Below are 14333 nucleotides of genomic sequence, written 5' to 3'. Positions count from 1 at the left end.
TCTGTTGTTTATGTCTTCTTTTCAAAGTTACTAATCTTACAGATTCGAGTGATCACTATGATATGAATATTCTATAGATTTACGATAGTCTTTATCCATGTTCTTTGACATCTATATTAGTCCAGTCAATCTAAGCAAATAAGTGGTGTCACTCACCACTAATTGCAACAGAATTTTTTTAACTTTTATACATTTTAGAGATGTCCCCTGCACATCATACCAAAAATATACTTGGTGGAAAGGTAGTTTTTGGCGGGAAAAGGTCATACAGGGGTCAAATTTCAAAATTGCTTTAATCTTTTTAAAAGCTACAACAAAGCATTCCTCTAGTCTTAAGGATTCAGAAAAAGTATAGTTTGTCATATCTGTGATGTACCATTCTCAAGTTATAAGCAAAAAGGTCAAAGGTCAAATTTTGGGCTCCACGTGGGTCAACATCGAAAAAATGCTCCGATTTCCTTAAAAATGGTCTCAATGTGTTCGTCGTTTAAAAACACTCCAAAATAAGAATAGTTTGCCATATCTAGGATGTTTCGTTACCTAGGTAGCAGGGCAAAAGAGGTCATTGACCATTGAACTCTATTGACCCCGACCTAGTTTTCGATGTTACGCATGTAATAAACAACCTAAACAGTGCAAATATTCTTTAAATGAATTATGTTTGCAAGCCGAACAATTTGAGACCATTTTGGTTAAAATCAGACAATTTTAGTTTTTTGACCTCTGTTGAACCCAACATTTGACCTTTGACCTTTTCGGTTATAACTCAAGAACCGTACATCACAGATATGGCAAACTATATTTTTTCTGAATCCTTATGACCAGAGGAATAATTTGGTATAATTTTTAAAATGATTGGAGCGATTTTGAAATTTGACCCCTGTATGACATTTTCCCGCCAAAAACTACCTTTCCACCAAGTATATTTTAGTACACTTTTTGTATGCGGTTCAAGGGACATCTCTGATATTCATAGCCGTGAAAAAAATTCTGTTGCAATTAGTGGTGCGTCAAAACCCACTTTGACTGGACTATATGGGTAAATGCATACTATTCATTGCATAGGTACCGCATGAACATTGTAGTGCAGGGCGATATATTCACAAATTGTATTCATCTATTGCTATGGTAGTTAATCCGATTATTACATCACTTTTACGGCGAATGGTGAAACACCTTTTCGTTATTGCCAGTCCGTTTTATCCATATGATATAAACACTCTGCACCTCAGGCCCAGAACATATTTCCCACACGATGTTTTCTTTTAAGCTATTACTAGAAATCAATTATCTTACACATCCGTTTGATTTCTTGTCATTGACAGTCAGCTGTGATAAATGAATACATTATAATATGTAGACAGTGTAGCGGTTTGACTTCCACGACGAGTTCAGTTCAGTTCAATTCAGTGAAGATGCTTAATATCATAGATTCTAAATGTGATTATACTCTGTCGATAAGCAAATAATTCGCGGTAAATGTATCCTAGAATTGTCCATGTCACAATCAATTAGTCAGCGATTAGTCCCTCGTCGCTTGAGACGGGTTATAATATAGACATGTCTCTCCAGCAGTTGCGAAACCATATCCCAGAATACTTTGTAAATGACAGAGGACTAAAATACTCGGGGCTTTCATTATTAGTAGAAGTCCATCCTGTAGAGTTCGTGACCAACTCATAGAACAAAGATTTGAAAGTTATTTTGGGATCTTTGATTGATTCTGAATCAATTTAGCTTGGGCTCACCTCCTGAAACTTCCGGGCATTCCGGGAAGGGGTCAATCAAGGTTATTTTGACCAAATTAACCTCATATTTGGTCATTTTAACCTAAAAAGTTATTCCACGTTTGTACCATATTTGACCAGTTTAGCTTCGCGCGCATTTGTACCATACACTCATGTAAAAAAAGGTGCTGGATTCACTATGCTAGAAGAAAATTTTCAAGCCCACCTATGCACCCCCAATGTCAAAAAGAAATCTACGTCACTGGCACATGCCTTCCTCACGGTGAGTTTGGGGCCTCCAACTTTTGGCCTGGCCCAGGGCCCCCAAAAAGGTAAACCCGGCCCTGTATAGGGCATAGAGTGAGGATGCTTAGAGCATATTTGTGGTTAATTAATTGGTCCTAGAATCTTCCATGTCACAATCAGTTAGTCGACGATTAGTCGCTGGTCGCTGGCCTCATCCTGTATTTTCATTTGTTCCAAAATGCTAATATTCACTGTTATGCTCTAAGCATCTTCACATTTGACCGCCTCGGATTCCTTGTATCTATTGTTCGATGCTTCCAATGTGTGCGCTATAACCAACACCTCGATATAAGATCCACAATTGAGCTCTTCCCCAGGGAACAAAACTCGGCCCATTGGATTTCAAGTGGTGATAATATCTGTGCCAAAAATCGCTTGACCCTCTTTCATCAATGATTGGCCTTGCCTTCTGAGTATTGCCAAAATTTCTTTCACCCGGTGTACCCCTAATTACACCACCCATAGGCTAACCATTTTCTATAAGGAGTGGAGTACCTCGCCATCTACATTACAGCACTTGACTGAGGCACAAAAGACAACAGAAGACCAGATCACACTTTATACACATGAAGACCTGAGCGCAAGAAGACCGTAACTCCGCTTGGCCCCTCAACATGTATGCACTAAAGTTGCGTATAGTTTCGTATAGTTTGGTAATGTTTTATACATGTTCAGGGGCCAAAACAAATCTTTCACATCCTTTCATGGTGTTTTCACCCTGGAACATGTATTAACACTATAAAACCCAAAGAAACTATACGTAACTTTAGTGTATACATGTTGATGGGCCAAGTAGACTTACGGTCTTCTTGCGCTCATGTCTTCACATGCACAGACAAGGATCTGGCATGAGCCTAGGGATAAGCCAAATCGGCATTAGAGGTTTGCAATGCATTGTGGGACAGTTTTTGTATTTTTAGGACACTTTGTCCTTTGCCCTATCGCGAAAATTCAGAAAAATTGTTTTTTGTGCATACAAAATATAATTTAAAAAAGTTTTACTAGAATAAAAACAAATTCAAAAAACATGTTTATTATATAAATGAATTATTTAAATATTTTTAATGATAACATATTACAATAATAAATAATAATTAGAGCAATTTCCCCGATTATGTCAGAGGTCAAAGTGTCCCAAAAGTGCTCCAAAAACCGGAAGTTACAATGGCGATTGGGCTTATTAGGAAGATTGGTACTCCGACTACTTGCAACCATCAACGTTAACAATAATTTTCTTCAAGTTTAGTTGAGTATTATGCAATGCAGGCGCAAAGCCAAAAGTTTTCAAACGGTTTTAATAAGTGAATGACCATCATCAAACATCACATGCCGTGCGTTGCTTATAAAAAATCAGGCATGCAAAACACACCACGAATCTGGTAACATGATCAATACCGAAAAGCATTGTGGGAAGTGGTGTATGGGCCATTTCCAGTTTAGCTGTATAGCTTAAGTTTACCTTGAGCCACCATTAAGATTGTTACGTAACTTCTAACTCAAGCAGTCTTACTTTTTCATGTGTATGGACACTTTCCAATTAGGAAGTATTTCAATTAAGTACTCTTAGAACATACGGATTGATTAGTGTAAGAAGAATAACGGACAGTACAACTTCTAGTAAAGTGAACTAAAACTAGTTTATACAATATAAAATGGAAATCGCGGTGAATGAAGTCAACAATAAAGCAAAAAGTGTCAAACCTAACGGACTCTTAGAACATTGGAATACTTTTGAAATAGACACCGCCTTGGTATTAACATTCGTAATACAGACCCGTGACAACAAAATGGAATTACTACAAAATTATCCAGATAATGGTAAGATTTGCAATTAATTTTTATGCGAAATTTATTCAAAATAATCTTATTGACTAATGACATGAATGACGCGATTTGAAGTTGTAAAAGTCAATAGTTGACGCAGTATTAATGTCACAAAGAACTGTGTATAATGTCATTTTGTGAATATGTTCGTATTGCGTAATCCGAGTGATTATTAATTTTGTGTATTTTTTCTATTTATTCACAGTTGCCAAAGACTCACAAGACTTTAAAGACATAACACCACAAGAGCAAGAAGACCTTTTTGAGAAGATGGCGACCCGATTGGCTCAAATTGGCGATCAAGTGGTTGATGACTTCGCAGACGACGGTGTCGGAATCAGCGCAGTCGTCAACATGGTCAAGAGTCTTCAGCAGAAGGAAACTGACGGAGCTACATGTAGTGTTGCGAATATCATCAGGAATTGCACCAGTGTATTCGACGACGCTGTCACGGCAAGTCAGAATGGAAGTACAGACGAATTGATGTTAGTTTTTAAGCTTACATCACTTGCTATAAAAGTTGCATGTCCGCGTGTGTAAATCACAGAAAGGAGATTGTGTCATGCTGAAACACACCTTGAACCGACGCTGTTTATAAGGCGACATTTGCAGCTATTTGCATGGACACATGTAATATCGGAGCTAATATAGAGAGGAAGCCGTTGGACTGAAATCAAGTCATCTGACTTTTGAAAGATATGAAGGGAATACGTTGTGAACCCGAAATCATCCTCCAGTGAATTACAGTACTAATAATACATCCAATGCAGCTAATGAATGTAGAGAGGAAGCCGTTGGACTGAAATCAAGTCATCTGACTTTGGAAAGATATGAAGGGAATACGTTGTGAACCCGAAATCATCCTCCAGTGAATTACAGTACTAAGATCCAATGCAGCTGATCATATCTATAGGAAATATATTATTTACCAAAGTTCCATTTATTCCACGCAAACATAAATCTGAAATGACTTCAAATAACTCAGTACTATTCCTATTTATTTTATGAGCAATCGATAATTTTCACGGATTGAACTTGAACTGAAATATGTAATGGAATCGTATAACACGTGAGAATCGTCAACGATTAACTTTTGTAGTTTCAATTATTATTATACTATTCAGCAAATTACTTCAGCGATGTCTGTCTGCTCTGTCTGATTATCGCGTAAAAAGAACTAGGTCACGCGATACTACGCAGTTCGACTAGCGAATGAGGTGCGGTGATTTGATTCAATTAGCCAATCAGAACCCCACTTCCGCATACGCCATAAACTGAGCCAAATTGGCAGACCGCTGAATTACTGTGCTGAAAGCTATCATGGACAATACTTTGTATCTGTTAAACGATATTATTGTATCATACTTGCAGTTGAAGGAGGTTTTAACTTCAGGAATAAACTAAGGAAGCCAGATGGTTTTGTAAATCCAATTGTAATGGACCTGTTAACCCCACACAAAATGGATGTAGATTATTTTATAATATTTTGTTGAACGTTCATAAGTGTAAATGGCAAAGTGAGTTAATGTGCAATTTTTACGGAAACAGGATGGAAAGATATTTGCAATCTCTATTTCAAATTTACAAATATAAAATAAAGATGGCTTCAGTGCAGAATAATACACATGATTGAAATGAAATGTTGTTTAAAATGAATAAACATCAACACGATCTATGTACATTTTGCACTGAAGAGAAGGAGACGTTATCCCACCATTTTATCAAAATAATGTCCTTTCTCATCATGTTTGTGGATCAAAGTACAAAAATATATAACAGAAAATACCTCCCATAGTCTACTTGTTTACTTATTACATTGAACCCACTAGATATTATGTTTGGTGAAAATGGTCATTATCTGAGGAATCTAATTGTTGTTTTAGGAAAATTTCATATAGAAATCAAAAATGAACAAAAGGAAACCTGATTTGATTATTTTTAAACAAAAATTGAAGTATTATTATAATACGCTAAAGTGTGTGGCTTCTTGCAATTTTAAAACGCAAATTTTCCATAAACTTTGGGAAGGCTGGGTAAACATTGTCACGTAACCCTTATATAACCCTTTATATATTTTCTGTTAATACATTTTGCTTCCTGCCCTGTTTGATACTATACTTTAAGAAATAATCTATTTATTGTATACCATTAAATTTAATTTATTTAAATGTTCTATGTTGTTTGTGTTAAAATTCTAACTTATATAACATTGGTAATGTAAGATGTTTTGTGGCAGCTGGTGGATCCTTATTGTATGTTTTTCTTTCCTATCACCAGCTCCAAGTACAGGGAATAAAATTTACGAAAAAAAAAACACGATTTCATTTTCTTTTCATAAAAATATTGTAAGAGATATCGGCTTTTTACATGGTAGTTCAACTTTTCATATTTAGGAGAAAATCCGGTGAAAGTCCAATGTTCATAGAATGTTTAGCCGAAAATAAATTTTGCTTATACTTTTGTACATAGCCAGAATGTTCCGATTTTGCAAGGGAGCGCTCACATTATGACGTCATAGCGACATTATATGGGGAATGTTTGTACTGGTTGTACTTATCACTGGATAGCGGAGATCAAAACCTATCGTGATGTGCCTCAATTTATTTACTTTGTTTATAATTTAAAGCTATTTCATGAGAGGTATGAAAGATGGGAACCCCCTGTTCAAGTAATCATGTAAGAGTTAGTGTATCCCATTTTAGGGGAATTTCGTTTTGATCAGGAAACAAAATCCAATCATATCTATTTTTGGATCTTGGAAATCATCATATGATTACAATAGCGCCAACTTGTTTTAAATTTAAACTATTTAAACTTGCTGTTTTGGCTTTTCGTCACTTCGATAGCACATTACCAAAAAAAAATAAATATCTGAAACGTTGATCAAATATGTGACTCCTCGCCACAACTGAGCCCGGATGTCGCCAGTGCCACTATTGAGATATGCTCCATCGAACTTCTCAATAACCAATAGGAAACACAGGATTTATTGACGGTTTTATACATTGTTCACTACTTAAATGTCAAGTACTATAGACATGATATACATCATTTTAAAGCTAATTTCAAGCAGAATATTTTGGTTGAATATCTCAAAAATGATGATTGGCGACTTCAGGCTCAGTTGTGGCGAGGGGTCACATATATATTTTGGTATGCATAGAAACCTTTAATCGTTAGCTTTAACAAACCAAAACAATTATTTCAATTTTTCGAAGATATGCCCTTTAAAGAAATGTACCCGTTTTTCACTCTGTCCACGGATGGGGTTTGGCTACATCAAAGATTAAAATGAAACACACGGTTAATGACTTTGAAATATAATAGCATTAGGCTTTGGATCGCATTCACTATGAGCGAGAATCACCAGCTAGCCTCCAACATCTTCGCAACAGTATTGGTGCTGTATTCGCAAGTATTGGCGCACAAAGAGGATACGCAACACAATAGATGCAATGAGGACCAGGGCTGAAACCTTTCGGAGATTGGGGAGAGATTGCCGTATAGCTCCTTGTTGGTGGTGTGCGACTGCCAGGTAACATTAAGTGCTTTTCTAGTTCTCAGTAGTCTTGTGTAACAACCATCAAGCGCCTTCCTAAACTTTGATGTAATTGTCCAGGTTTCTACACCATACATCAGAACTGATTCGACTGTGGTGGTGAAAAGCTTGGTTTTAAGATTTCTAGGCAGGCTCCTCTTCCATATCTTGTTCATGCTGTGGTACGTGTACTCTTTTTCAATCTTTGAAGTAGCGAAACCTCCTCCGTGGACAGAGTGAAAAACGGATACATTAAAAAAAAAAAAGAGCATGTCTTCAAAAGTTGTGAGCCGATTGATTTTGGTTTATTAAAGCCATCAATTAAAGGTTTCTTTGCATACCAAAATATATTTGATCAACTTTTCAGGTTCTGTGTTTTGGGACACCCTGTACAAAGCACAGATGGTATAATGTGCCATCGAAGTGACGAAAAGCCAAAAAGTTTAAATAGTAGTCAAGTAGTTGACGCTAAGTAATCGTGACTACAACGATTATGACGATTATATGGTGGTCGAAATCGAATACAAACTAAAGGTAATTAAGTGCCAAAACTTACATCGCTACCGGAAGTAACTTCCCGCCAGTCATCAGCACTCGGATCATCACAACAACAAGGAGCTTCGAAATAGTCAGTGATTCATTGACGTCTCTCAACACGCAATATTCAAATTTCTCGGGCACCGAAATTGCCGATGGCAATGACGTCCCAGTAAATATAATGAAGGCTGACGATAATTGAGCACAAATAACCATGACGTTATTGCCATAGGCAATTCGGCGCGGGAATTTTGAATATCGCGTGTTGAGAGCTGGCTGATTTGATTCATTTTCATGGTCAATATGAGTTGTTTTAAATAAAACCATGTGATTCGTGCTTGACAATTTATTGGTTTTCTTACATATAGGGCATAATGTTGTGATTACCGGAGTGGTCCTTTAATTACCGCAACTAATGAACGTGTTTCGATAAAAAACAACTGTTAACAATAATAAAGGGAGAATACGTGTTTTATCGTTGTTTCCTTTTACATTTCGTAACCGGAAAAAAAGTTCAGGATTTTACTGCTTTGCGTAGATTACCACTATAATTTTGGAGATCTATGTTTTCATACGATAACAAACGATAGTTTAATGTATATTAGATGCATAACCCAGCAAACACAAAACGTTTTGACATCATTCGCAAAAGGTTATAAAAGGTTGTCAGAAAACGTTTAAATGTCGGGTTATATAAAGGGTATATTAAGGGTATAAAACGTTTCATAACATTAAAAAACATGTTTTGATAATCTACTGCCCAGCAAACACAAAATGTTTTACAGAAAACGGGTCGGGTTATTTAAAGGGTATAAAACGTTTTATTAACATTCCAAACACATTTGTGAAAACTTAATACAAAATATTCTAAACAGAATGTTATTTTGGGGTTGAAAAAATATTTTGTGAAAAATGTTTGCCCAAAATATTAGCAGTAACGTTTTAAAAACGTTTTCATGACCTTTATATAACCCGACATTTAAATGTTATTAAAACGTTTTGAAAAAAAAATCAAGAACATTTCTGTGTTTGCTGGGTGCAAATATTTTAACATAATGTTATTTAAATGTTGACAAAATATTTGGCAAAAATGTTTGCAAAAATAGTTAACAATAACATTTTGAAAAAATGTTTGCAAAAATAGTTAACAATAACATTTTGAACACATTTTAAAAATATTGCTGTAGTGTGTTTTCATACAAAACGTTTTAAAACGTTTTCCTGACCTTTATATAACCCGACATTTTCATGTTATTAAAACGTTTTTATCTAAACCAAAAGCCAAAATATAACTTATTTAATTCAATGGCAGCTGGACGTTGGTGGTGTCCTTGTTTTAAACTATCACACATGTATACTACTAAGTTCTAACACGTATGAGAGTATTCATTCCAATTACAAATACGTTATCATATTCTGCATGTAATAAACTCCAATCTTCATGTAGATAAATTAATGATCCTTGTTATGCCCAACGTGGAGGCTACAAATTTGGTTGTAACACGCATCAGGTTTTGCAACACTCTGGAATAATTGTGAAATTCAAACCTTAGCCAATTTGGCCTCCTCAAGACAGTGACGTCAGTACTTTGTTGCAGATGCACCAACTTTTCTTTGAGTCAACTCGCGTGATTTAATACTTCGAATACTGGATCAGTGAAAAAGTGAACAATGGTGGCGCTATTTGTCTTCAATTTTGTTTGCATCTTTAGAAGGGTCAGACACTTGTATAATGGCATTAGAACATCAGAAAACAGATTAACAAGTAGCAAGGAAAATTTTCAAAAAACATTTTATCATGAAATGTGAGGAATAACTCATATTATTTGCCTAATTTAAATTTAAAATGTATGTAAATAGCGCCCTCAATTTGTACACAAATGTGCAGTTGATAGAATAAATATTACCACAAAAAAGCAGAAACACCCACAACCGTCACTCTTTCGAGGAAGTCAAACGTACATGTACTGTAGTTACGAAAGCTTTGTACTTGGACATTTTTGATTTGGATTTTGTTCGATATCCTATCCTAGATTTTAATTCTAGTTCACTAAGTAAAACTTAAGGAGTCACCGACGATGGTCTGGATGAACTATCGCTTGAACGTGTTTTTTATATGGATAAAAATAGTTCTCACTACCTGGTTGATATTCTAAAAAATTTCGCTGCCTTTAGTGATCAAATTATAATTTTCATTTAACATGACTTTACTCATCTTTACGTTATATTCTGTAATGGCTAAAGAAAATAAATAGCATAGCTTTGTAACCGATGAGGCCAGATTCTTTGTTTGGAGTAAAAAGAAAAATATCTATATTCGAAGAATATGATACCAATATACATTATTTAACATTTATATTACACTTTAAGGAAAAATAATGTCGTTTATTATGAATTTGTCTCTATGTTAAAAAGAACAGAGGATCTGACCGCGCAGCACTACAACATTACTTTATCCTATACACCACACTTAACGCAATAAGTGATATGCTACCCTCTGATTCCAAATTAAAGCGCTGCTCCAAAAAAATAATAATAATGCGTAACTTGAACATAACAAGAGACGAATCGATATTTGATAGTCTGCCAAACTCATAACGATAAAATTGTAGGACGCGAATTCTAAGAACAATAACTTGTGGGAAATTAATCTGAAATTCAAAAACTCATTGAAAGCAAGAATAAAACAAAATAAATAAACAAAAATGTAGAAATGTAGCAATAATTATTAGTCATACATGTAGATAGTGATGATAATAGACAGGAAATTGAGGCTCAGGGAACAGAAGCTATGATTAGAGAAATCGTGTGAATTTCAAGCACCTTACTTACTGCTTATTGCTCCCTTAACCAGCTTGGTCGTCGGGGGCACCACTCTCTCTCTCTCTCTCTCTCTCTCTCTCTCTCCATAATATTCTTGTCTTCCACTGCTCTCTGTGAAATGGAAAATTTCAGGCCAGTCCATTCTTTTATGTTGTCTTCCCATCTCTTTTTTGTCATCCTCTTTTTCTTGAACCATTCACTGTACCCTGTAGGATTGTCTTTGCTAACCCAGAGGAGCGAGAGATGTGGCCGTACCAACATAGTTTACGTTGCCTGACTTTTGTTAGTAGGTCGTCATAGAGACCGATAGCTTGCTTCACCTTGGTCCGTACCTCTTTATTGGTCAAGTGGTCTTTATAATATGAGATGTTGAGGATCTTACGGAAACACCTCAACTCTAGTACTTGTACTCTCCTTTCCAGGTCTGGTGTCAGTGTCCACGATTCACAAGCATACAGGAAGATAGATATATGGCGAGGGTGCGCATTAGTTTGTTTTTTTGATCCCAGAGAGATGTTCTTGTCATTCCGCAATGGCTTTAATTTTGACATGGCACTGGTTGTTTGTGCGATCCTCGAGAGCACTTCAAGTTTTGACCCATCATCTGATATCATCGCACCAAGATATTTAAAGCTGGTTACTGTGCCTAACCTTTGCTCGCTTATTTCAACTGCTTATTTCTATTCCATACCTCTGTGATGTTTGATAGAGATTGTTAATCAGGACTTTAGTTCTTGCTCACTGCCAGCTAAGTCATCTATATCATCAGCAAAGCGAAGATTGGATGCTGCTCTGCTGCCAATGTTGACCGTTCCCTCATGGTTCTCAAGCGCACCAGCCATGATTCTTTCAAGGAATACGTTGAAAAGGGTTGGTGATAGCAGGCATCCTTGTCTAACCCCCACTGTTGTTCGAAACCAATCACCTATGCTTCCATTTGCCAACACTGCACTCATGGGATTGCTGTACAGCTGTTCGATGGTACTCACTAGTGTTGGGTCGATGTTATAGGTTCTCATAGTCGCCCAAAGCGCAGCATGCCACACCCTATCAAACGCCTTCTTAAGGTCAATGAAGACATGGTATAGGTCCTGCTGGTGTTGGAGATATTTTTCACATAGTATTCTAAGGTTGAATATCTGTTCAGTTGTGCTCCTGCCTGCTCTGTCAAAAACCTGCCTGTTCTTCAGCGATGATGTTCTCTGCCAGAGGTTTCAGTCTGTTCAAGATGAGTCTTAACATTATATTGCTGGGATTGCTGATGAGGCTGATTGTCCGGTAGTTTTGACAAAGCTGGACGTTTCCTTTTTTTGGGAGTGTGATCACTAGTGACTGTGTCCAAGGTGTAGGCCCGTTGCCTGTCTTCCAAATGTTGTTACATATCTTAGTAAGCACATCAATAGCTGCATCACCTGCTGCTTTAACAAGCTCAGCTGGAATGTTGTCTATCCCTGGTGACTTGCCCTATTGCATTCACAGTAACTTCCACCTCTTCTCGATATGGCTGACTTTCCTCATTATCTGGGTAATAACTGTGGGCAGTCTAGGATAGATGGACCGCCTTGCAGTTCATAGTTGTACAAGTCAGAGCAATACTGCGTCCACCTGGTAAGGATCTCTTTTTCTTCCAGTAGACACTTCCCGTTCTTGCCCTGAATAGTGGCAGATCTGCTGTTCTTTACAGTTGATATGCCTTTCTACTGTTCCTTTTGTTCAGGCTGGACTTTAACCTCTTCACACTGCTGACTAATGTTCCCGTCGCTTTCTTAATGCCGTTCTTAACCAGCTTGTTGGCCTCTCTGTATTTTCTTACTCCATCTGGATTGTATCGTTTACACTTCAGACCTCCAGCACTTTCTTTGTGATCCATGACTTCTTGCACCTTATTTGTCGTTAAATGAATGAAATGCCTGAACAATATCTTTCATATAATATATATGAATTCACCGTCTTTAAAATGTTCGCCGAGGTCTATCCTCGACTATTGAGTGCAGGTCATGCTCCGCTTCCACCAGCCTTAAGTGCTCAATGTTCCTTTTGAATCCGTTAGATTTTGAGAACTACTTTCGAATGCGAATTGCTTACAAAACTTATTATAAGATGTCACATGAAAACAAGTAATCAACAATAACGGAATCGTATGGCATATGAGCTGCAGAATAAAAGCATTGTTGTCAAGAAACGTCAAATTTAAAAACATAGATGTTAGTTTTATATGCGTAGTGCGTAATTGTTGGTACCAGTTTTAAAATAACAAATTAATATTTTTATAATACAATCTTTCACAATATTTAATAGATATTCTTTGTTCAAAGAGTATACACAATGGTCTCTTGTAGGATAACACGTATTTGGTTTCTCATTGATTATGTTATCCAAATCCCATCTAAGCAAAAGTACAAGGGAAACGACGACGACGACGACAACAACAACACATGTTGGTAGATCAGCTCTCCAGTAGATAAGCTGACTTAGTTTCGTACGTATTTCCTTAATAATGTTGCTCTATGCTACAGCTATTTTAATTATACACTTAGATCCATGTTACACTAAAACACGACTAAACAACAATAGTTTTTCATAAGATTTCCACTCTGTTGTCCAAGAACGTCGTCAGGATATCTAGGATTTAAATGTGGTTAGCTGACGGAGGGTCTTCAATTGACTTGCTGCAGATAATTTGTCTCCGTTATCCAAAGTAGGAACTAATACAGCTTGAACTTCTGCACCTTTCACCTGTAATAATGAATGTAAACATTTGCTTTGATTACACTTATTTGTGTATATTTCTTTTCAAATCGATCACGTCAAAACATTTTTCTAGATTAGGTTTATAATGAAGAAGGAGAAGAAGAAAAAGAGGAGGAAGAAGAAGAAAACGAAGAAAAAGAAGATGAGGAAGTGGAGTTGGAGGAAGAGGAAGAGGAGGAGGAGGAGGCGGAGAATAAAAATAATAATTTATTAGAAAATGACGACGACGACGAAATAGAAGCAGTAAAAAAGAAAACCAATCAACAAAGATAGCGCGTGTGATATCCACAATCATATTGGTGGCACATTCCTGATAGCTCATGCTAAGCCAGCCTTGCATTTCATACACAGTAACTATCACATGTCGAAACTCTAATTGTTAGTAGCTTCTTTACTGTGTTTTGGAATTCTACACTTTTCTGAAATTTATAGTCTATTACCTTCATCCAATCGTAACCCTAACGATTGACATGCTTCCTCTTTAAACATTGCAGGCCCAACCCCAAATGGGTGTGTCTTATTTAAAACATTTATATAACCATACTGGAAGGGTCCTCCCTAGCGTAAAGGTATATTGGCATGAGTCACAGTTTTGGGATACCGTTCCATCAATTTGGTTTATTGATTTGTGGGTTTTTAGTAGAGACCAATGCGTCCAATTTGGCGCATTTGTGCAAAAGTTCTCTTTAAAACACCCACTTTAAGCAAGTTTGGGTCCTTTTGGGGAGCTTTTTGTAAAAACAATGGGTATACTGATGGGTTGCAAAAACAGCCAAAAGTAAGTATAGAGAATGTACGAAGATTTTTGCTCACCTTCTTCACAAAAA

The 14333-nt window shown here is 36.5% G+C and overlaps 1 protein-coding gene across 1 annotated transcript; it reads right to left on the bottom strand.

Annotated features, from left to right (window-relative positions):
- Positions 1 to 10928: 10928 nt before the first annotated feature.
- LOC140166627 (uncharacterized) lies at positions 10929 to 11306 on the bottom strand. The gene has a single exon (XM_072190126.1). It carries the CDS (start codon positions 11304 to 11306, stop codon positions 10929 to 10931), a length of 378 nt encoding a protein of 125 aa, XP_072046227.1.
- Between the last annotated feature and the right edge of the window lie 3027 nt (positions 11307 to 14333).

This window comes from Amphiura filiformis, chromosome 12 (assembly GCF_039555335.1).
Source record: "Amphiura filiformis chromosome 12, Afil_fr2py, whole genome shotgun sequence".
NCBI lineage: Eukaryota > Metazoa > Echinodermata > Ophiuroidea > Amphilepidida > Amphiuridae > Amphiura > Amphiura filiformis.
The sequence above is the reverse complement of the archived record's forward strand: the minus strand, read 5'-3'. Positions and strand labels throughout refer to the sequence as shown.